We start from the raw sequence: 26,052 nt of genomic DNA, 5'->3' as shown, positions 1-26,052 counted from the left end.
CAGATATGCGTGTTTACACCTGGCTCTGTTTCTTACTGTAAAAGAGCAGTACTCTCTTAGCAAAAAGGGTTTTATATCAGGTTCTTTGGTGCCTTTTTGGTGCTATTTAGAACCCTTTTCAAAAAAGTTCTATATAGAACCATCTACAGCACATTTTCCATTAATCTGAAAAACACTTTTATGATCCAAAGGGTTCTTTTGAGTGTCATGGTTCTATGTAGAACCATTTTTTGGACTAAAGAACCCTTGAAGAACCATCTTTTGTTTAGGAGTGTAGGAGAATTAAAAAGACATTATCAACAGACAAATTTACAGGTGTTCTGTTTTAGTAGTTTTTGCCAACCAATACGTTTTAGTTGATTCTTTTTAAATAACTAAAGCGGAACTCCCCCAAATTTTTCAAGACATTTTCATAACTAAATGTTTTAAGATGTAAAGAAATTCATTCAGAGTAGTCTGATGTTATCTGCTGCGTTGTAGATGAATGTTATTTCACTAAATGGTTACGAACACGCTGCCTGATGTCTGGGACATTATTTTCTGATATTTGTAAGAAAGTTTTGGTCGAAAACTTATTTTTGAATACATTTATGGTGGGGAGGTACATACAGAGCGTTATGAGGCAAAACAGTCCTAAAAGAAAACTTTTCACTATTTTACCATCAATATTCTAACATAAAAACTCAGATGACTCGTGTAAGTTCACTGTTGGTTTGGATAGTAAATAAAAACATATATATATTTTAGTCATGCATAATGACACCGGAATTATATCGGTATAGAAAAATCATTGGTGGACAGTAACTGAGTAAATGTAATTAGTTTCTGTATTTAAGTAGCTTCTCGTGCATCTGTACTGAAGCTTTTTCCATTCTGGGTGACTTTTCACTTTCACTCCACTACATTTCAGAGTCTAATATCTGACTTTTTCCTCCACTACATTTTGAGAAATCTGTCGTTCCTTTTGGTTTCTGTGCGTATAAAAACTTAACATGTCAAAACAAAAGAAGCACAAAGCAAGAACTCCAATCAGGGCACAGCGGTCACTTTGTTTAGAGCTGGTTTTGACCTGTTGGTCATACTGACCCAGTGCAGCACACGGTTCAACGTCAGAGCAGCAGCGTAAAATTTTGGGAGAGTCTGTTCAACATAAATGATGAACTAACCTAACTTTCTGTAAATAGAGCACAATATAGAAATATGTCCACATATGCAGTCGAGACTGACGCGGCTTTTTTCTGAATTTCTACAAACACCATTTCATTTTATAGTAAATTAGTCTGGGCTGGTTTATGTTTATGAACAGAGGCCTACAGATCAACATAGTAAAGGAGCTCATCTGTGATCCTGAGTTTAAAGCCAGTTTTTATTCAACTTAAACTTGGAACTAAGTTAAACTAAGTTAATTGATAGTTTAGTACTTTTACTCTTGATACTTAAGTACATTTGAAGGTAAATACTTTAGTAGTTTTACTTAAGTGGAGGTCTAAAGGAAGAAACTTTTACTTTTACTGTAGTAATATTTTACCTTGGGTGTCTCTACTTTAACTCAAGTACATGATTTGTGTACTTCATCCACCACTGTTAAAAACACTGTTACAAAAATAAATCACCATCACACAGATGCTTAGATTTGATGGATATTTCAAACTGATATATGCTGACATATTTAATGTAGTCCGCAAGAGCAGAACATTTATATATCTGCATTTTGTTCATATTACTCCATCCACAACCTACAGAAATAAATGTTCTCTCTCTACGCTATGCTGGTCCAGTTAGACGTAGTCCAAACTGCCGCGTTATTAATGTTTGTGCATCTGCATCAGCATGAAACACAGGATTTTAGCACACAATTCCCATATCAGTGCATCCCTACTACATCGGGTTACTATCACCACCATTCTAAAGAAAATCTGGGGTGGCAGTACATCATTTCACATGAAACGCCTCTGATCTTTGCTCACATCTCAAGGACTGAATGATGAGGAAAACTTGGAAAATCTGTGGAATTCCCTTTTAATCATGACAGTCCTAAAACAGATTCCTCTCCTACAGCATTGAAATGCTATGCATGCTGAACATGCTACAGAAGCCTACGCCCTTCAGAGTGGTCCAGCTGATGACTCTGACCTCCAAAACAGCAGTTGAACTCAGACAGCTGGTGTCCTGGACATGGATTAACCCTTGCCTGGGACTAAACTGCAACACTAATGGTACTAATAGCACAATTAAAACCACACTTGGGCTTAATCTGCTCATATAGAAACCTGATATATGACTATATATGCACATGTATCCTCAAGGGTCGGGCATATATGCCAAAATATATGGACATATATGTAGCGTACACATATGTAAGTGCCAAATATTGGACATACACACAAGTTATGGATCATACATATACGTCTAATTGGGAGGGGGGGGGGGGCATTTATGCATAATATATGTCTGATACAGACAAAAAAAGCAAAAAAATGAAATGCACCAGAATCATACACTCAGTGAAAAAATCTTATATAATATAATATAATATAACATGAAGACAGCATATATGAGTAACACATGCCATCCATATATAAATAATGCTTTCTATCATTTCGCTGTTGTCGAAACAAAACCTCATATCTCCAAAATGGTAACTTTACAGAAGAAGGAAAAAACTGACTCCACTTTTAATGCAAGTCAATGGAACCAGACGTCTTTCCAAGTCATTTTGGGTCATTTATTTTGGTCCATTCATTATGACATTTACACACAATATATAGGATGAGGAGTTCTTTCAAATGATGTCAAAAACTGAAACACGACAAAAATGGAGATATGAGGTTTTGTTCCAACAGCAGTGATATATTGTAATATGTATGTATGTGATGTGTGTATATGCTGATAAATGGTTGAAACATAGCTTCGTCCCATGTTCGGAATTGGCCAATTTCAAATAAGTTGTCATATATGTCACATATGTGGGCATAAATGGACATATATGTGGATTTCACGTATGTCACATATTTGAAATCCATGTTTTGCCATCTCTCAGTTTTGTGTATGGGTGGGTCTGGGACGCTGGGACACCGGGACACCAGCCAGAAGGAGACAAGAGGAGGAGAGACACCAAACAGACATCCCGAACTAGGTTTGAAGGTATTAAATGCAAGAACATCGATGTAGGTTATATCTGGTTTAAGACGGACCTGAAGTCAGCTGCTCATTCGAATTGCTCCGTTCCACCTTAAATGGTGCAGCAGTTCCATTCTAGCGCCTGACGCGTTATAATGGAACTGCTGTACCATTTAAGGTGGAACGGAAAATTCGATGAGCTGGCGAATAAAAAGCCCATTTCTGCCTCGATAATTTAAGATGCTTTGATTATAGAGATCTGAGCTCAGTCTGGCTTCTATAGTCTGGCTGGCTCGATGTCAGCTGATGATGATATTAATGATAATAATAATGATGATAACAGTAAACGTTACCGTTTCAAATACTGAGCATCGTCCGACTGCATGGTTTTATCCCGTTCATATGAAACCCAGGACGGCCGCTTTAGTTTCTCCTCACTAAATGAACATTCACCGTGTTTAAATCTGATGATAAGTAGCGGATGATTTTATCCCGGTCATTCACAGAGCACCACTCCCCAAATCCGCCCTGCTCACCGAGCCGCTCCACACAGCGCTGCGGACGAGGGCCATCTACCGGCCCGGAGGAAAGGAAGCGCTAAACCGTGCCCCCTTAACATTAACACCGCGTTCTTGTTTCTACACTCAGTGCTCATTTTATCAGCTCCACTGACCACCTAGGAGGACTTTGTAGCTCTACAGTTACAGACTGTAGTCCATCTGTTTCTCTGATACTTTGTTACCCCTATTTTACCCTGTTCTTCAGTGATCAGGACCCCCATGGACCCCCACAGAGCAGGTCCTATTTGGGTGGTGGATCATTCTCAGCACTGCAGTCACACTGACGTGGTGGTGTGTTGTGCTGTTATGAGTGGATCAGACAGAGTTTTTAAACACTGTGTCCACTCACTGTCCACTCTATTAGACACTCCTACCTTGTCGGTCCACCTTGTAGATGTAAAGTCAGAGACGACAGCTCATCTGGTGCTGCACAGTTTCTGTTGGTCATCCTCTAGTCCTTCATCAGTGGTCACAGGACGCTGCCCACAGGTGCTGCTCACAGGACGCTGCCCACAGGACGCTGCTGGCTGGATATTTTTGGTTAGTGGACTATTCTCAGTCCAGCAGCGACACTGAAATGTTTAGAAACTCCAGCAGCACTGCTGTGTCTGATCCACTCAGACCAGCGCAACACACACTAACACAGTCAGTGTGACTGCAGTGCTGAGAATGATCCACCACCCAAATAGTACCTGCTCTGTGGGGGTCCATGGGGGTCCTGACTGCTGAAGACCAGGGTAAAAGGGGGTAACAAAGTATCAGAGAAACAGATGGACTACAGTCTGTAACTGTAGAACTACAAAGTGCAGCTATACAGTAACTGGAGCTGATAAACTGGACAATGATTGTAGAAACAAGGAGGTGGTTTGAAGGCTGTTCGCAGGGTATTATCATTGCTTTTAGTGCAGTTTTACTACTTCCAGTCCTGCACTCACCCTTCACTGCACGATTTCAAGCTGTTCTTGCTATAAAACACATGACAGTTTCACAAATCAGAACTTTTCAAAGCAGGATAGCTGTGGAAAAGGCGACGAAGGGGACTTTCCACTGATTATTCAACATTTCTGCTGCATTGCAATGTGAGAAACTTACTGAGTCAGAATTGCTCACACTGTGACCCCTGGTTCCTAATCACCACCACTGTAAAGAAAACTTCTCTGTAAGTTTCTCCACTGTGACTTTGTTTACATCTTGGCAATGGAAAATTTCGAAAAATCATCAGAATTGCACTTTGAAACGGGGGGGAACTCCCAGTGCTGTCTCGTCATCTCGCCCTCAAGATTATATCATCTCTACATTAGACATCAGACTCTATGTTAGGCCCTGTGACTATTAAAAACATGTGGGATCCATATGAATCATCAGGATGTAATTTCGCCCTGAGAGCAGGAACACCACTGAATATTTCTCTGATAAGTCAGTCAGTGAGTGTGAAAATGGGGGGAGGAGAAGGCCGAGCACAGAGGAACAGCTCTAGGCATTTATGTCCAGTCAGATGCTTGTTTGTATTCAGTGTTCAGAATGAAAACTGACAGCTGTAGATTGATTTGCCTCCTGCAAAATGTGTGTTAATGCCTTGGCTTTTCTGAACGCTGTCAAAAGCTTTGAGAGCTTTACCATGCAATCCAATACAAACAGCAACACTGTAGTAAGGGGAAGTCCACCACTTGCTCCAAAGTTCTGCATAATGAAATTGTTAAGACGTTAGCAAAGTCGTTCAGAGCGGTTTGGTTTGAAACGCTCAGTTCTAGAGAAACTAGAGTCAGAACTATTCAGAGTGGTGGTGATAGGAACCAGACGTCCACCTCTAAAAGCTCCCTCACAGAAAGCCATTACCATTTTTTTACCAGTTACCAATACACTATCACTATTTCATATTTATTTGATGTTAATTTATTTAATGGATACTTATTTAATATCCATTCATGACGGAGGGATTCATGCAGGCCGTTGTTACGGAAAATAGTCCCCAAATAAAACAGATCTACCTTAATCCATGCAATCAACATGACTGAGACCCAGTGCACAAAGCGAGGTCCACAAAGGCCTGACTGGGTGAGTTTGGTGTGGAAGAGCTTGACTGGCCCTCACAGAGTCCTGACCTCAACCTGATAGAACACCTTTGGGAAAAACTAGAACAGAGATTGTGAGCCAGACCCTCTCGTCCATCATCAGTGTCTTAAAGCTCCTGTGGGTGTCCCAATACTTTTGTCCATGTAGTGTCTTTGTGTTGTAGACATTGTGACCCCTGGTTCCTATCACCACCACTGTGAGCAGTTCTTTCTCTAGAACAGAGCATTTCACACCAAACTCTTCTGAATGGCTCTGTTTGCATCTCAACCTTTTAACTCTGTAGAAATTATGTACAAGAAAGAAAAAAAGTGAAGTAATTGCCTTGTTTTTTGAATGTGTGGACAATCAGAAAAGTCCATTTATCTCCATCACCAGAGAAAAGACTCTTACTGCATGTCTGCAGCTTGTGATGAAGACAAAATGAATTTCTGAAGGAAAAGGAAGAAAAATAAACTCATATATCCTGGTGTTACACCGTGACCTGTTGTGCTCATATGATGGCTGTGTTTTGGAAAAGTTTGTACGTTCTTTTGGAGGCCATCTTCATGTTCGTGGAAACGCAATTGATCTGCGCTGGCATGTTTGACGGCCTTCCAAAATCCAATTTGTCCTTCACCATCCACTAAAACATCCCGCTGACCTTTCTGGCCTCTATCCTTCTCTCTCTCTCTCTCTCTCTCTCTCTCTCTCTCTCTCTCTCACACACACACACACACAAACACACTCTCTCTCTCTCTCTCTCTCTCTCTCTCATCCAACCCCAAGGATAAAAAATGCACATCCTTCAGGAATGGGATCATAAGCTTTTTCCAGTAACCAATCACAAACCCACACTGTTGGGAAAAATTGTTTTCAGATGGAAGGACAGATAGAAGAGGGGCTCCATTGTTGCTTTTCGCAGACAATGTTTCTTTATTTCATGCTGGCGCTGCTTCAACTTTGTCAGATTTAATACACAGGAACACAATTTGCTCATTTCCACAAAAAAGAGCATCCAGACAAAATGCTCCGAGGCCATTTTAAAGCTGGTGGAAATGAAAACGGCCCCATCTGAGGCTTTGAAGCCGTGTTCGACATTCTGACGGAGCATTTAAAGCCGCGCTCAGGACAGTTTGAGCAATGATTCTTTGTGAAGCTTTTGAAGTTGCTGTAGGCCCGATGATGGTTTTCATGTTTTCTTTAGGGAATCAATAGAGGAAGTGTTGCTAACGTGGATTTGTTCATTTCAAACAGACTGTAGTGTCGTTTTTATTTATCCAGAAGCTGAGTTTAATCGCCACTGATTTTGCAATAGGACCGTTTAAAAAAGATGTCAAGACATGTAATTTAACTCTAAAAAGTGAATAACTGTGCCTTTAACCACGTTTCACAGCAGCCGTACAAAGTGAAATCCACCTCTTTTGGAAGGCCATCAATTGAAATATGCATTTATGCATTTTGTCATCAATAATATTGATGAGATATACACCATAAAGTGTGTGGACATTATTACCAGGTGTATAAACTCAAGCACATAGCCATGCAATCTCCATAGGCAGTAGACTAGATCGCACTGAGAAGGCTTTAAACATGGCACTGTCATAGGATGCCACCTCTGCCACATCCATCCATCCATCCATTTTCTAAGCCGCTTCTCCGTCAGGGTCGCGGGGAGTGCTGGAGCCTATCCCAGCAGTCTTCGGGCGAAAGGCAGGATACACCCTGCACAGGTCCCTCTGCCACAAGTCAGTTTGTGAAATTTTTCCCCTGCTAGATCTGCCCCTGTCAACTGTAAGTGCTATTATTGTGAAATGGAAGTGTTTAGGAGGAACAACAGGGCCATCAAGTGTTGAAGCATGCAGTGTTAAAAAGTATCCAGTCATCGTTATGTACTGTTATGTAATGTAGTGCCTGCAGTGTCAGATGAACTGCTGTTTAGAGCTAAATTACATGTAATTTAGTCTCTGTTATTCAACCCAGTTTACATACGGTACAGAGCAGGTTTACTGTGTGATTGTGGTGTATAAACAATAGCTGCTTTTAGGCAGTTCATGAAATTTCTGGCCTGCTAGATCTGCCCCAGACAACTGTAAATGCTATTACTGTGAAATGAAAGGTAGTAGACCACCCAAAAACCTACAGAGCATGGCCAAGTGTTGACGTCTGTGCTTCATAAAAATCACCTATCATGTTGCATCACTCACTCCAAACGGCCTCTGGAAGCAACATCAGTACAAGAACTGTGTGTCGCTTCATGGAATATGTTCCTATCGCTGAGCAGTTGCACACAAGCCTAAGATTACTATGTGCAATGCCAAGCGTTGACTAGAGTGGTGTAAGGCACATCACCACTGAACGTGTTCTATGGAATGATGAATCATGCTTCACTATCTGGCAGCCTGATTAACGTATCTAGGATTGGTGGATGCCAGGAGAACATTTCCTACTGGAAACCATAGTGCCAAAAGTATAAAGTTTGGTGGAGGAGGGTTAATAATCCTGGGCTGTAATTCAGCCTTTCATTCTTTGTGGAAAATTCATGTCCAAAAAGTAAAAATCCTTCCCAGGATTTTGTTCCAATGGCCTGGCTTCTCTAGTTAGATCAAACCACCAGCAGAGTTGTCCAGGCAGTTGGAGGAGGGATCCTAGGAAGGATTTTTACAGCATTATGTGTAATTCTTGTGTTTGAGCAAGCATATGAAGCGTTTTTATTGTGTTTAAATACTATTTGTTTATTGCGGCAGTTGTACACAATTTTGTACACTTGTTGTTGTTGTCTAAAAAGGAAAAGGCAAAGCTACACCTTTAAAAAAGGTTCCCAAATGGCTGCTGGTGTGGACGTACAGCTTTAGGGAAAAACTTACATTGGTACAGAAGGTACAGAACAATATTATTCAGTATTCTGTGGCTGTAGTGCTGTGGAGCGATGAGGAGGTGGACACACGTGCTGAGATAAGTGAAATTTATTCAGGGCAAATCCAGGGTCATGGTCAAGACGGTCCAGGGTCAACGAGCCAACACAGAGAAATGGAGGGACAGACATAACGAAGTAAACAAAGACTGAAACACACAACTGAAGCAACAAAACAACACACTAGCATACAAAACACTTCAAACAATACAAAGACCAGCACTAGACTCAGGAAAACACAGGGCTCAAATACAAACAGGGATAACGAGGGTTCACAAGACACAGGTGGAAAACAGGTGGGAGCAATCAAGGGTGGAGTCAAGAAACAAGGGGGCAGAACCGGGAGGAAACCAGAGAAAGAATCACATGGACATGTAAACGGACGCACATGGAAGACTGGGAGGGGCCAATCGTGACATTTCACGACATTTCATCATCTGCTTCATTGGTTTGACAGAATTTATGATTGTATATAATTTTCACGTTTTCTTTTTATTATTGTTGTCTCACTACCCAGCATGCATTAGACAATAAACACCAAACAACCATTGGGAATCCCTGTGGTGTCAACCAGTCATGACTGCTAGCCTCGCCACTGATAGGATAATAGATACAAAAAGCTGGCATTAGCATAACTCTTACCTTGGTCGTCAAACAGCATTGTAAGAAAATAGTGATTCTATCTTTATTCACAGTCAAGACACATCACCAAAAGACGGTTTTCCTAGTCTTTCAACCATGGAATCTCAGTGAAGACACTACTGCAGCACCGCTGTAGCAGGCAAGTAGGAATGTTTATAACAGAGAGTTTACTTTTTCATTTTTTCCAAGGTGCTGCATTAAAGAGCCATCCATTGCAAGGTTCTTTAAGAAACTGATGGAGGTTCCTATAGCATCATTCAAAAGAGCACACTAAAGGGCTCACTAACACCACTCCAACTCGTCCTAAAGGTATCGGATGGAGCTCCATCACTCCAGAGAACACAGTTACACTGCTCCACAGCCCAATGCTGGGGGCCTTTATACCCCTCTAGCCCATGCTTGGCATTTGGGGTGGTGGCCTTAGGCTCATGTGCTATTCTATTGGTCACTGCATTTCTATGACAATTGCACAAGCTGTGTTTCACACAAGGCAGATCTATGAAAACTGTGCTGTAAACAGCATGCCATATTCTGCATAATTATTCTTCATGTGTGGCCCAACACGAGTCTATTGCAGGATACGCTCTGCATGACTTCCCATGAATTCAGCCCACTGACCTTTACCAGATATACTACACTATAATGGGCCAAAATGTCTCACACATGTTAGTCATCGTCTTCCCCGAAACCCGTTTACTCCCATAATTAAATGTTTTCGTTTCTCAAAGTGAGTCATTGGGCCGGGCATGTGCTCAGATCAGCCCTTGAAACTGCGCCATGCATGGATTTGGGGGGCTCCAGGGACATTAGCAGATCTAATGCCGAAGAGATGGTTTGGCCAAGAATCTAATTTTCACAGTTTTCCCCTTTTCCCAAATGTAGTTGATCAGCCAAGGCATGTTTGGTGTCTGATGTTTACTCCCTTTGGGTTTTGCACCGGAGCTCCAAGGCATGTGTAGCTAACAAGTAATGGAATGTCATATCCCACCAATTAGCATTGTGCTAATTTGGTAAGTAATCTCAAATAGACTTGCTTATGTGGTTTATGACACAGTATGACATACTTTTATCCATAAACATGGATCAAAGTATGTTTCAAAAGTGTTAATCAACGGATCTTGGGGGTGATCTCATGCTCACCAGTTGAAAATGCAGCTTTAACCTTAGAGACAAACCTGGAGCCCTTGGTTCTCCTCACTTTATTTCACAGTAAATGACTGAATGGATCAGTGTACAGGATTAATGTTTCTCTTGTAATACAGATTGGTTTGGCATTTAAAAGGGAACTAATAAATAATATACTGATATGCTGATTTATAGTCATTATATATGTGTAGTATTTTCTGTATTATGCACAACTCCCTGTCAAGCACTTAACAACACCTGAGCAACTACCTAAGATACTATAGCAACTGCCTAGAAACATCCTAGCAACCACCTGAAACGCCACATCAACCACCTCGCAATCCCCAGCAAACGTGCAGAATGCTATGAAAACAAGCTAGCAACATGCTTGCAACCACCTGGAGAACCATAGCAACCACCTAACAATCTCCTGGCAACCACCTGGAAGTCTGGATTCACCTTCTAGCAACACATCAGAAAATTATTTAAGCCATGAAGTCACATTCATGTCATTGTTTGTTTTTAGTGATTGTGCAATGCATTTTTGTTATCTAATTGATATATTTCTTATTTCTGTGCTGGATTTTTGTCCATTAACTCATCCTGCAGCTTTTGGATTACTGACGCTGAGCCACCTTCAAAATACTCAGTATGATTGTGCAATATGGGCTTATAAACAGCTTTTTGATTAGATGTACAGTTTCCACATAGCAACAAATTTCATGTGTATTTTTTCCCTTTGGAATGAATGGTGGAATATTCAATATTATGAAACAGTATCATTCTTCTTATATAAACCCTGTACCAGTACAGTTGTACACAATGTTGCCAAAAGTCTGTAAGACTTCTCTGTGAGAAAGTACACTAGCATCACCCTAGCAACCACCTGGGATGCCATAGTTTAACATTATGCTAGCAACCCCCGGAAACTCCCTGGCAGCCACATAGCAACAGCAACAACACTCTAGAAACCACCCAAATTAACAAAGAAGTGTGGAAAACAAAACCAAATTCTCAGCAACACCTTAGCAACCACCTGAGGTATCTTAGCAGTTGCGTAGCAAGCACCTTGAACTCAACAACATCAACTACCTGAGAAACCATTTTAACCCACTAACCTACTAACACCCTGATAGCTACTTTAATACAATAGGAACGAACTAAAAACATCCTCACAAGTATCTGACATAACCTGGCAACAGCCTAGGAGTCCCCTAGCAACCACCAGGAGCACCACATCAACCATCTAGCAACACCCTAATAATACCAAAGAATTGCTTAAGCTAAGTAATGACTCTGCAGTCTTCAAGAAATGTGTGTTTCCAGTTTAGTTCTTATTTTCCATTTATTTTTCTTTGATATCTTATCAGATTGCATTGTCACGCTACATCAGGGGTCAGCAGAAAAAAATCTAACCACCTGGGAATCCACAATATATTATGTCCATTTCACCATCTTGGCTGTAAATATGTCTCAGTATGTGCTGATGTTCTAATATAGGCTAACAAATATGATATAAATGAAAGTGCAGACTTTTTTCTGCTTTAAGCTTCAGCTCAGCTGTAGCCACTTTTCTTGCATCTCCAGCAGAAAACTTTTCCACAAAAGTAGAACAGATTCTTGTAAAGTTTCTCACAACATTTGACTTTTTATGTGGCTGAAATCAGCTTCTCATTCGCCAGCTTCTTGTTTGAATTTTCCCGGTCCACCTTAAATAGAACTTGAGGCACCAGAATGCAGCTAACTGCTGCACCATTTAAGGTGGAACGAAAAAATTCAAACAAAAAGCTGGCGAATGAGAAACTGACTCCAGCTTTGTGACTTTTAGTGTTTGGTTTCTCACTGCAGATGAAACGTATCAGGAAACCAGCTGGAGTGATTATAAACATAAATAAGTCAGTTCCAGCTCCAAATGTCAATGTCCATCATAAATCTCTCTTTGCCTTTTCGTTAGCTGATGTTGTCTGTGTTGCTATGGTGACCAGCGCTGATCTTCAGGGTTAAAGCATTAAACAGGCAGTTCTACATTACCTCCAGCATTTAAGACCATTTCCTGTTAAACTGTGTTGAACGATCAGCAGAGCTTTATTTTACTGTAAAGGAGGATTATTTTATTATTACCTACAAATCTGATTCTGCTGTGGAGCCGCAACAGGGCAGTAAAAGAGGCTCCGGAGCCACATGTTACCGACACCTAGTAGCCGCCTTGAAACTGGAATTCCGTCACTTTTTTTGCAGGTTTATTTGAGATTCTAAACAACTCCACACAGTTTGAGTTGAATGTCTGATGATTTAGGCATGCAGCTACCACACTGCTAATTGCTAATAAGCTTTCATTTGCTTGTTAGCTAGCTACATTAGCCTCGTAGCTCCACTGCAAAAGCAATGAAGCAAACATCAAACGGCAGCCACGTCCAGACTGGCTACATTTTGGAAAGAGTGGAAAAAGTGTGTAAGTTAAATCTTTCACCAAACTATTGGTCAAGGCCTGGCTAATCCCTGGAGCCTGAGCGCTGTTTCGCACCTCCAACATTATCAGTTTCAAACACTTGCGCTCCAGAGCAAAAAAAAACAAAACTGAGGATTCGGTACAAGTACGGACCCCCTCTTTACGATGATCCGCTGAAGCTGCTTTTCCACAGAAGATCTTCCTTTTTTTGTCTCAGGCCAGCACTGTAATCTGTCCCCCGACATGTCTGAGCATTCTGACACTCACAGCAGCAGTAAAGAATAAGCAACAACAGTAATCTAACTAATCTGAAACATTTCAGAGTGATTTATGGACAAAGCCGTGAAATATGACTTTAATAACGGTTACAAATGGCTCCGCCACTGTCTTAGAGAAAGGCCACAGCGTGCTGGAGTTTATGGAAAAGGCAGAATATCTTGGCAGAACATTTGTTATTAATGAAATGTGAAAATGGCTTGCGGTGTGGCTGTTATGGTTATTGCAGACTAAACTGTTGATTAAGTCTCTGTCCCGCGGTTTGCTTGTAATTGAGTTGAGGACACTTTCATGCGGCTCTTTAAAGTGTCAGACTGTGGGATCAGTGCGGTGCCAGAGCTCCAAACCTACTGCTGCTGACCTACATTTACACGCCTGCCCGCGTCTCTCGGCCCAAGGTAATTGCTTGATTTTTACAGTAGAGGATTTAAGGAAAACAAGCTCTGCTATATTTGGTGATTTTATTGTTAGCAAATTCAAAATGAATTGCTGCAATTGGACGGCGTTAGGAGGCTACGTGTCTCATGGGTGTAACAGTTTAAAGAAATGGTTCAGCCAGAAGTTTACCAAGTTTCCCCCACTTACTCAGTGTAGAGGATTAGCCAAGACATGTTTAATGTCTGAAGTTTGCTTTTGTAGTAGTAACAAGTAATGAAAACTTATACTGCCATCAGTTAGCCTGGTGCAAACTGCATGGCTAAATCATCACACCAATGTGGACGAATCTGTAATAGACCTGATCACGTCACCTGATCAGTCTGTCACTATGTACAAATATAATCTACAAATATGGACAGTAGCGCGTAGCTAAAAACACCAGCAGCAGCCCTGCAGCCTGAGTTTTGTCCATATTTGTGCAGCATGTCAAACCTATGAAATAAGTATGAATGATTTTCTTGTATGTGTGTTTTACCACCTGTCTGTAAAGCACTTTGAACTGCCACCAGCATGAAAAGTGCTATGTCAATAAAAATGTTTATAGTAATTATTATTAATGTTTTGATGCTATGGTCAAAGTACCAGTGTTGTTATTTATTTTTAATTCACATCAGTTTCTTTCCCAAGACACTTTTCTAACGGTCATTGTTCCAAATAAGCTTTCCCAACATGCCAGTAAAGCATTCCCATTGAGCAACACTGAGGAAGACCTGAAGAAAATCCTGAAAATAAGAGCATGAGGAAGAATCACTGAGAAGAACTAATACTCCAAAGCAGTACCTTCTTCAGCACATGAGGAAGTGGAATCAAGACTCAAAAGGAAAAACTCGAGAGGAGCGTGAGGAAGAACCAAGAATCAAGAGTCAAAAGGAAAAACTTGACAAGAGCATGAGGAAGAACCAAGAATCAAGAGTCAAAAGGAAAAACTTGACAAGAGCATGAGGAAGAACCAAGAATCAAGAGTCAAAAGCAGAACTTCGCTAAAGGCATGAGGATGAAAAAATACTGAGAGGAACCAAGATTCAGAAGCAGACCCTCTCTAAAAGCATAAGTCAGAACCATTGAGAGGAACCAACGTTCAGAGGGAGAAACTCCTCATAAGCACTATGAAGAACCATTGAGAGGAATCATTACTCAAAAGCAGAACCTCCCAAAGAACATGAGAAAGAACTATTGAAAGGAACCAAGACTCAAAAGCAGAAGCTTCCTAAGTGCATGAGGAAGAACCACTGAAAGGAACCAAGACTAAGAAGTAGAAACTTCCTAAATGCCTGAAGAAGAACCACAGAGTGGAACCAAGGCTAAGAAGGAGAACCTCTCTACGAGCGTGAGGAACAACCATTGAGAAAAAAACAAGACTCAAAACAAGCTTCCTAAGTGTATGAGGAAGAACCACTGAGAGGAACCAAGACTCAAAAGCAGAAGCTTCCTAAGTGCACGAGGAAGAACCACTGGGTGGAACCTGGGAAGACTCAAAGGAGAACCTCCTTAAAAGCATGAGCAACAATCACTTAGAGTAACCAAAACTCAAAGGAGAACCTCCCTAAAAGCATAAGGATGAACTACTGAGAAGAACTAATACTCAAAGGAGAATCTCCCTTAGCATGAGAAACAACCACTGAGAGGAACCAAGACTCAAAGGCAGAACTTCCCTGAAAGCATGAGGAAGTACAACCCCAATTCCAGTGAAGTTGGGACGTTGTGTAAAACATGAATAAAAACAGAATACGATGATTTTCAAATCCTTTTCAACCTGTATTCAACTGAATACACTACAAAGACAAGATATTTCATGTTCAAACGGATAAACTTTATTGTTTTTTGTAAATATTCACTCATTTTGAATTTGAGGCCCACAACACGTTGCAAAGAACTTGGGACAAGGGCAACAAAAGACGGGGAAAGTTGAGGAATGCATTAAAAACCAACATCATTCTGTAATGGATATTATCACATGGTATCACATGGATATTATCCCACTGTCAGTGAACACAGTTCGTTGCTCCATCTACAAGTGCAAGTTAAAACTCTGCTATGCAAAGCGAAAGCCATATATCAACACCACCCAGAAACGCCGCCGGCTTCTCTGGGCCCGAGCTCATCTGATGCAAAGTGGAAAAGTGTCCTGTGGTCTGACGAGTCCACATTTCACATTGTTTTTGGAAATCATGGACGTTGTGTCCTCCGAGCCAAAGAGGAAAAGGACTGCCTAGATTGTTATCAGCGCAAAGTTATGATGTTATGGGGGTGTGTTAGTGGGTAACTTGCACATCTGTGAAGGCACCATTAATGCTGAAAGGTACATACAGGTTCTGGAGCAACATATGCTGCCATTCAAGCAATGTCTTTTTCAGGGACATCCCTGCTTATTTCAGCAAGACAATGCCAAGCCACATTCTGCACGTGCTACAACAGCGTGGCTTTGTAGTAAAAGAGTGCAGGTACTAGCCTGGCCTGCTTGTAGTCCAGACCTGTCTCCCATTGAAAATGTGTGGCGCGTTATGAAGCTCAAAATACGACAACAGACCCCGGACTGTTGAGCAACTGAAGTTATACATCAAGCAAGAATGGGAAAGAATTCCATCTACAAAGCTTCAACAATTAGTGTCCTCAGTTCCCAAACGCTTATTGAGTGTTGTTAAAAGGAAAGGTGATGTAACGCAGTGGTAAACATGCCCCTGTCTCAACTTCTTTGGAACGTATTGCAGGCATCAAATTCAAAATGAGTGAATATTTGCAAAAAACAATAAAGTTTATCCGTTTGAACATTAAATATCTTGTCTTTGTAGTGTATTCAATTGAATACAGGTTGAAAAGGATTTGTAAATCATCGTATTCTGTTTTTATTTATGTTTTACACAACATCCCAACTTCACCGGAATTAGGGTTGTACAAGTGAGAGGAACCAAGACTCAAATGAGAACATCCCTTAGTGCTCTGAGGAAGAACCACTGAGAGGAATCAAGACTTAAAAGGAAAAAGTCCCTAAGAACATGGGGAAGAACTATTTAGAGGAAGCAAGACTCAAAGAAGAACCTCTCTATGAACACGAGGAAGAAACATTGATAGGAACCAAGACTTAAAAGGAGAAATTCCCTTAGAGCATGAGAAACAAGCCCTGGGAGGAACCAAGACTCAAAGAAGAACCTCCCTATTAACATGGGGAAGAACCACTGAGAGGAACCAAGACTCAAAAAGGAGAAGCTCCCTTAAAGCATGAATAGGAACCATTGAGAGGAAACAAGACTCAAAAGGAGAAACTCCCTTAGAGCATGAAAAACTAGCTCTGGGAGGAACCAAGACTCAAAAAACAAACCTCCCTAAGAACATGAGAAAGAACCACTGGGAGGAACCAAGACTCAAAGAAGAACCTCTCAATGAACATCAAGAAGAAACATTGATAGGAACCAAGACTCAAAAACAAACCCGCCTAAGAACATGAGAAAGAACCACTGGGAGGAACCAAGACTCAAAGAAGAACCTCTCTATGAACATGAGGAAGAACCACTGAGAGGAACCAAGACACATAAGGAGTCTAAGAGGATGAGGAAGAACCAGTGAAAGGAAACAAGACTCAAAAGAAGATTAGGTCTCACATATCAACTGTTATTATGAAGAAATTCCTTCTTAAATCCCACTTTTCATGAAGATCCCATCATTCCAGTGTTTTCTTATTTGGACTTTGTTCTAAAATCAGAACAGAATCTAGACACACTCAAGAGTACAAAGCTGAGAACAGTTCTGCGCATTAAGAACACGTCATGAATCTGACGTAGACCTTTTATTAGGCCCTTTCTCAAGAACACATTAAAGAAAATTCTAAGGAAGACCCTGGAGAACGAGGCTCAGTCTTCCTAAGAACTGGAGGAAGAACCACTGAGAGAAACCCAGACTCACCAGTGCAGTTGGGATACAGTTATGATTTTTGTCTCTGGGGACATATTTTGCTATTATTGTTGCCAGCCTGGGGCCTTTAAGTGAGGGTCAGTGCACTTTTTGTGTTTCTTTCTGACTGTTTTAGTCCTCTGACCTCCCCTCATGGTTTATGGATGTGCCTTTTATTACCTACAGGCAGAGCATTCCTGCTTCTGACTGCAGAGCACAGATAAAAGGCCTGAATGACCTGGGACGTTTGGACTGTTCAGATGTTTCCATCATAGTGCACTGTATGTTGGACAGAACTGTGCTACATTCTCAAAAGCAAAGGTGGTAAAAAAAAGGTTGTGTAGTGAAGAACCACATTTAGTTCCATGAAGAAGCTGTAAAGGTTATTTACACACAGTCTTAGTGAATGTAAGCATCTTAATGTAGTCAATATATCTCCTATTTCTCATTATGAGACTATTGTATACTTTTATATATATATATATATATATATATATATATATATATATATATATATATATAAGAATATTGTTAGATTATTGAACTTATTTCTAGACATTTTTACTTGTTTTTAAGCAGTTTTATCTTAAAGTGTCTGATTTCATTGGCAGATCATGTTACTTGGTTTGATCATTATTTCTTGAAATGAGCAAAATTATCTTCATTATTTCTCCAAACAAGTAAAATAATCTGCCAATGGAATCAGACACTTTCACCAGATGAAATCACTTAAAACAAGTAAAAATGTACAGAAACAGGTGAAAATATTAGATTTATTGAGTACATTTAAGAAGTTTTCACTTATTAACCCTCTATTGCATGAATCATTACTTAAATAAAATGAAATGTTTTGACGTTTTTGTTATTTAAAATTGCTTAAATAATGGAAATATTAAAAACCACACACACACACACACACACACACACATACACACACACACACACACACACATATATATATATATAAAGTGGGGTATTTGGTAAATAAATGCGCAATTGTACCATAGATCCAAAAAAGCACCATAAAATCTAATTTATCTCTAAAAACATATTTTTATTAAAAGACAAGACCAAACAAATCCAACTTATACTAGAGAGTTAAGATGTTATTCTTTGCTAATTTCTTAGTTTTCTTTTCCTTGTTTTATTTTATCTCTAATGTCCACCAATGTGAGGTTTTATGCACCAAAAGTGGGCTTGATATGACCATTTTTCAAACCTGTTTTTGACCACTTCTGGTCAAATGACATGTTTTGCGATTTTCTAAGAGAAAAAAATATTCTATTCTATATGCGATATTCCTGTGCACAATTTCTGTTTATTCTTTTTCTTTTGCACAGGTTGCATTTGATATCCAGTAATCCAGCAAATAAACAGTTATTGTGAGAACGTTCAGAACAGTGTTCCCTGTAGAGGAACTCATTTTCACAGAGAAAATGAACAAAACATGCAATTTGAATGAGGGCGTGTAAACTTTTGCACTCGATTATATGTAAATGATTTTTCTTCTGATTGGTTGCTTGTATTGTGCCTCATTCAAAAAGCAGCCCAAGCTGAAACACTTCTAACTTGAGGGTGAAAGGGCGGGGCTGCAGGCCAAATAGGCCTTGTGACATCACAAAAACGATGAATTCAAAACAGGCTGTTTTTGCCAGTAATTTTCCAAATATTTTGAAACTTTAACAATGTTTATATACACTTATTTCAGAAATAGTGAAGAAAATATGCTTTTCCATGACATGGGCTCTTTAAATAATCAGTACAGTGATACTAACGTGTGAGTATGAAGAAGCTTTTAAAGTTTAGTTAACCTCTTGGAAAAAAAAACGTTTTCTTTCCCCGAGAACTCGACAAGCCAGGAACCTTCGTTTTTAAGAATGTTGAGCCATGTTTCTGAAATTCGAGATGGTCGTGCGGCTTAGCAGGAAGCTCCTCTCTATAACCTGCGCCAGAGCCTTCTGAAAATAATCAGCATACGGGGCTGCTAACCATCGCAGGCCCCCCAGGGCCTTATAGGCATCTCAGCCAAGTACATCATTATTCAAGAGATGGGAAAAAACCTCTGATGATGCTGCCGTTGCGTGTGGATTTATGTCGGAGGCCTGAAGCTGGGAAAGAGTTTCGCAACGCATCCACTCCAGAAAGAGTTAAGGAATGTTGTTCATTGTCACATGATGTGGGGGAAGACAGGCAAAACCCAAAAGGCCTCAGAGCGCACCCCCCCCTCTCCACTCCCAGCACACATCTTGCCTGCAGATGTGCCGATACCACAAACACTTCAAAGTGCCTCCTCTCAAACCAACTGATATCCTGACGCCAACTGTAAATGTCCTGGACACGCAGGGTGGAAAATATGAATCCTTTCACATAGCTCTCGAGGAGCTGCGTCAGAGCGAGCTGCGCTTTGCTGGAAACGCTGCGTGATTTAGAGAAAAGCAGAACTAAAGAGTTTCTCCTTCTCTCTCCATCTGGAGGAGCCTCTATCAGAGGGGACACGAATGCTTTTGAGCACCTTCAGGAGTGTAATGAAGCTTTCGGGTGGACGACTCAAACATGATGGACTTTGGCAAAGTAATGACAGAAGCTTTTACACAAACAACGTTACAAGAGATGACGAATAAAGCGCACAGCACGTTCCTCTGTTCGCCAAGCTTTCTCTAGGAGGACTCATAAAAAAGAACTCTTTGGAGCGATGGCCTTTAAAGGGCCCATTTCATGGAAAACATAGTTTTTTTAAGAAAAAAAAAATCTGGTGCGCACCAGATACTATCAGGTGAGCACACAATACTATCGGGTCAGCATCCAATACTATCAAGTGAGCACTAGACACTAGACACTACTTTGAAAAGGACAAATTTGTAAATTATTAAGGTTTTTATGGCTATCTGGACAAAACTAATCTAAACTTACCTTATAATCTTTAAGTCACTTCATTTGCTCTTGTGACTCGATAAAGTCATAAATGTCTCCTTCCATGATGAAACAATGCAGGATGACAAGCACAGCAGGTGCACAGAGTAGTGATCTGTGATGTCATGGAGCCCCTTGATAGTCCCCTTGATGATCACTTGATAGTATCAGATGCTCACCGTATAGTATCTGGTGCTCGGCATAGTATCTGGTGCTTACTGGATAATATCTGGTGCTCACCACATAGTATCAGGTGCTCACTACATAGTATCTGGTGCTCACCTGATAGTATCAGGTGCTCGCCAGATTTTCACCTAAAAAAAAACAAAGCACAATATGTCCCATAGCGTATAAACCTGTAGCGTTTATTCTTTTTTGGGTAGGCCTGTCAAAAAAGTGTCAATTTGGGAGATACAGTTTCCAAGTTTGCTCTTTCCTGCAAAGCCATAACATCACGCTAGAACCTATTCCTTACAGTAGGGCATCATCCTATCTAATCCAACTCGTTTTTCAGAGTAGAATACTGGATTCATATAAGCACAACCAACACTGCAATACCCTTCATTTTAAAGCATCCACCAGCTCACAACAGGCACAACATCTGTCCAATGAAGACTACATAACTGATTTAAAACTGATTTACATTTACATTTACATTTACAGCATTTAGCAGACGCTCTTATCCAGAGCGACTTACAAGAAGTGCTTTGTCAATATAGAGAAAGTATCTTTGCTAGTTACCAATAGCTTAGAGAAAAAGACAGTCCTGAGCTCAGATACTGCTAGAAACAAATATGTCACTGCAGACACCAAGAGAAAAAGAAACAGAGTTGAACGCAGAACTCTGTGCCATTCAATGCAATACAATAACAATAAGATACAATACAATAAATAAAATAAGTGCAGCTTATAGTTTAATTTAAATATAGATTTAAAAAGCTGAGATGTGTAAAGACAAGGAAAAACAATGTCTCGAACGTAAAACCTAAATCTCATCCTAGGCTACTCCTTAAGCATACACTGCAATAAATGATGTCTTACCGAGTGTAAACATATTAAATGTAGTCAATAAATCTACTATTTCTCATTATGAGACTGTTCTAAGAATATAAGATTATTCAACTTATTTCTAAACATTTTTACTTTAAATTTGTTTTTAAGCAGTTTTATCTTATAAAAGTGTCTGATTTCATTGGCAGATCACGTACTTTGTGTTAATCATTATTTCTTGAAATGAGTAAAATTATCTTTATTATTTCTCCAAACAAGTAAACAGATCTGATGATGAAAATCACCAGATAAAATCACTTAAAACAAATAAAAATGTACAGAAACAGATGGAATAATCTTGGAATATTCTTACAACAGCATGATAATGAGGGATATTAGATTTATTCACTACATTTAATATGTTTTTACTTGTAAAGATAGTATTTCTTGTGGTGTACTCCCATGGCAGGCATATTGAATGTTTAAGGACTATTTCTATCTTACCTTTGACACGATGCATTGGAGTAGACATTTCTGTTCATATTTTGACACCCATTTTAGCTTTTGTAATGAAAGAGAATTGTAAGTACCAAATTCACTGAACAACGACAAATCTGTTTTTTGCTTTGAACAGGTAGAAAATGACAGTCCCACAGCTACATCTTTTGTCCAGTGCTGGAACTTCAAATTCAAACATTGGTGCACTGATAATTACCTGAAGACTTGAGGCAATATTGGATAGCAACTTTTGCTTAGCAGTAATTGGAGGGCTAAGGAAACTTGAGGGTGGGGGTCTGGGGCTTGGCAGAGAGCAAAATGCACTGCAAAAATAAGTCTTGGCCAGTGAAATTACATTAAATCTAGTCAATATAGCTATTACTTCTCATTCTAAGAGAGCGCCTGGGTCCGGACTCAGGTCGCAGTCCGCCTATTAGTGACCTCTGTTCTATACCAAAAGAGTACAAAAAGATTTTCCCTATCATTTGTCCAAGCCAAGAACTGTGTGGGAACCTTTATTTTTAATCAAATAAGTGCACACATTGAATAAGCTATTCTCAAATGGCTAGATGTGATATGTAGTATTTTAATCTCTCAGAAATAAAGGTACTAAACTGTCTCTGGGGCAGTTCCCCTCTTGTCACTGGGTTTTTGAAGCAGTGTACTCTCGTTAGCTCTGGATTTCACCACAATCCAGCACCAAAAATTTAACAGGTTGTCCCCAGAGCATATTCTTGCAATTAGACATCATGTCTGGCCGCATGAGACTATGAATTGACTTAACTGTTCATAAGCATCTTTTCCAGTGGGATAAAATATATTAGGCCTACAACAGTAGATAATCTGAAAGACAAAACTGTGTTGATGTAACATCCATCCATCCATCCATCCATCCATCCATTTTCTAAGCCGCTTCTCTGTCAGGGTGTTGATGTAACATGTTTTATTCATTTGGAAAGTAAACTCGTGGCATTACTTGTTTCATTGTGAATGCTGGGACAGCCATGGAATTTTGGTAACATTTGAATGGAAATTTAAGGCTGCAGATGCTCTTTATTGTGAAGGAAAACCTTGTGCTCACATTTGTATTGAGTAAAACCCACGTTTTTTGGAACAATGTAAGAATGAGCGATAATATTTTAGCTCTTGCTCATAAGTTAAGGATGAGCCACCACACAGTGAAGGAAAATAAACAGACCAAGCTGTCCACAAACCAGCATGGGGAACTCCAGAGAAACCAGCTCATTATAAAACAGTGATAAGTTAGACTTTTGCATTTTTAAATTAAAACAGGAGCTGTGAAGCTAATATTGATAATAAACACTAGACCTCAATAGTCACCCAAATAGCCCAAATAATTTCTGTAAAAATACATTCCCAAAGCTTCTCTCAACCCACGTCCAGCTCTTCATTAAGGTGGTGCAGACTTGTCAGTGTGGTTTAGGACACCATATGGCTTACTGTAAGTTATATGAACAGCCACTTTTGCATTCTGCACTAGTATATACTGTATACTGCATACTACTCTTCATAGTAGTATACAGTTTATGACAAAACTCCTGTGCCATACTACAGGAAAGGGGAGGAGCCAACATCCATGGCTGAGCTAATCGGAGCAATCTCAAAACTCGCCACATTTTCCTTAGTCCTTTAGTCACTGCTTAGAAACTGTTTCAGCTCTTTAGTAGGACTTGTAGACAGTTTGTGAAATAACCGCTGGTATTTACAGGGTCTCATGTTGGCTGGCACTCCAGCGATAAAGTCATGCATGATTTTAAAGGGGTGGCTAAGGCCCCTCCTGAAATCTGACCTGCAACTCCTGGGTAATTGGGCAACTATATGTTAAGGCATATAGTAAAGTTTTTCAGAGGTTTCCCAGCCACAGTTGCAGTTGCTGGGCTATGGAGGACCAACTGGATGATGCGGTTTGCTACACCACCTCTAGATAGTTAACCCCTTAAATGGGCAAGGTAGGCCCAAAGTATTATTACACACTTTAATAACCTAAGAATAGCTCAACCAGTTTGCACTGAAGTCCCTGTAGTTACTGAATGACAAGCACTTAGTATGTAGTAAGTCTGATTTTAAGCAGTAAAGAATACCAAAGACAGAAGCTCACTGACTGAGGGTGAAGCAGTTAACAATGAATTTGGATTGAGTGTCTATTTCCTTTTCTGTCCACAGAATTTTGATTTTGACACATTCATGGGGTCTAAGAGGTTAATCAGAGGGACCTACAGTTTTGTAAGGTATCATAACAAAGTGAAGGCTTTGTTTTACACTCATCTCCAAAATCGCAAATGTCAAATGGAAACAATGTCAGCTTTGGACTCGTCTGTGCGGTCGTCTCAAGAGATGCCTGTGTTTTCCTGTCTTTGCTAAAAGGTCAGTCATTTCATTTTCACTCACTGTTGGTAATATCAGCTGAATATTGACTGAAAAATAATCAGTGTGATTCCGCACTGATTTCCCACAGGAAAAGCAGATGCTGTACGGATTGTTGCTATTTTATCCAACTTATCAGTGCAATAAGTCAATATGAAATTAACACAGATGAAGTAAGCAAACTCAGCAAAACACCAGCAGGAAAAGTTGAAGGGGCTTCAGCATTGCACTGAGAGCAGCAGCAGAACAAATTATTTCCTTTTAATTAATTTATGTATATGAATAAGATTGAACCACAGGATGTTAAATTGTTCATGACAAACCATGATGACCAAAATGAGTACTCAGTAGCAGTAATGCCAACCAATCAGCTCTCAGTAGCAGTAATGCCAACCAATCAGCACTCAGTAGCAGTAATGCCAACCAATCAGCTCTCAGTAGAAGTAATGCTAAATAACCAGCACTCAGTAGCAGTAATGCCAACCAATCAGCACTCAGTAGCAGTAATGCCAACCAATCAGCTCTCAGTAGAAGTAATGCTAAATAACCAGCACTCAGTAGCAGTAATGCCAACCAATCAGCTCTCAGTAGCAGTAATGCCAACCAATCAGCTCTCAGTAGCAGTAATGCCAACCAATCAGCTCTCAGTAGAAGTAATGCTAAATAATCAGCACTCAGTAGCAGTAATGCCAACCAATCAGCACTCAGTAGCAGTAATGCCAACCAATCAGCACTCAGTAGCAGTAATGCCAACCAATCAGCTCTCAGTAGAAGTAATGCTAAATAATCAGCACTCAGTAGCAGTAATGCCAACCAATCAGCACTCAGTAGCAGTAATGCTAAATAATCAGCACTCAGTAGCAGTAATGCTAAATAATCAGCACTCAGTAGCAGTAATGCCAACCAATCAGCACTCAGTAGCAGTAATGCTAAATAATCAGCACTCAGTAGTAGTAATGCTAACCAATCAGCACTCAGTAACAGTAATGCTAAATAATCAGCACTCAGTAACAGTAATGCTAAATAATCAGCACTCAGTAGCAGTATTGCTAAATAATCAGCACTCAGTAGCAGTAATGCCAACCAATGAGCGCTCAGTAGCAGTAATGCCAACCAATCAGCACTCAGTAGCAGTAATGCCAACCAATCAGCTCTCAGTAGAAGTAATGCTAAATAACCAGCACTCAGTAGCAGTAATGCCAACCAATCAGCACTCAGTAGCAGTAATGCCAACCAATCAGCACTCAGTAGCAGTAATGCCAACCAATCAGCTCTCAGTAGAAGTAATGCTAAATAATCAGCACTCAGTAGCAGTAATGCCAACCAATCAGCACTCAGTAGCAGTAATGCTAAATAATCAGCACTCAGTAGCAGTAATGCTAAATAATCAGCACTCAGTAGCAGTAATGCCAACCAATCAGCACTCAGTAGCAGTAATGCTAAATAATCAGCACTCAGTAGTAGTAATGCCAACCAATCAGCACTCAGTAACAGTAATGCTAAATAATCAGCACTCAGTAACAGTAATGCTAAATAATCAGCACTCAGTAGCAGTAATGCTAAATAATCAGCACTCAGTAGCAGTAATGCCAACCAATGAGCGCTCAGTAGCAGTAATGCCAACCAATCAGCACTCAGTAGCAGTAATGCCAACCAATCAGCTCTCAGTAGAAGTAATGCTAAATAACCAGCACTCAGTAGCAGTAATGCCAACCAATCAGCACTCAGTAGCAGTAATGCTAAATAATCAGCACTCAGTAGCAGTAATGCTAAATAATCAGCACTCAGTAGCAGTAATGCCAACCAATCAG

At 40.1% G+C, this 26,052-nt stretch overlaps 1 protein-coding gene across 2 annotated transcripts in view; it reads right to left on the bottom strand.

Annotated features, from left to right (window-relative positions):
• kifap3b (kinesin-associated protein 3b) overlaps positions 1–3,667 on the bottom strand; it is a 57,716-nt gene extending 54,049 nt beyond the window's left edge. For both annotated transcript variants that reach the window (XM_037546761.1, XM_037546762.1), the window contains exon 1: positions 3,474–3,667. In XM_037546761.1, coding sequence (XP_037402658.1) covers positions 3,474–3,505 — 32 coding nt within the window. In that variant the 5' untranslated portion in view covers positions 3,506–3,667. The remainder of the gene's footprint in view (positions 1–3,473) is intronic.
• Between the last annotated feature and the right edge of the window lie 22,385 nt (positions 3,668–26,052).

Source organism: Pygocentrus nattereri, chromosome 17 (genome assembly GCF_015220715.1).
Source record: "Pygocentrus nattereri isolate fPygNat1 chromosome 17, fPygNat1.pri, whole genome shotgun sequence".
Lineage (NCBI taxonomy): Eukaryota > Metazoa > Chordata > Actinopteri > Characiformes > Serrasalmidae > Pygocentrus > Pygocentrus nattereri.
The sequence above is the reverse complement of the archived record's forward strand: the minus strand, read 5'-3'. Positions and strand labels throughout refer to the sequence as shown.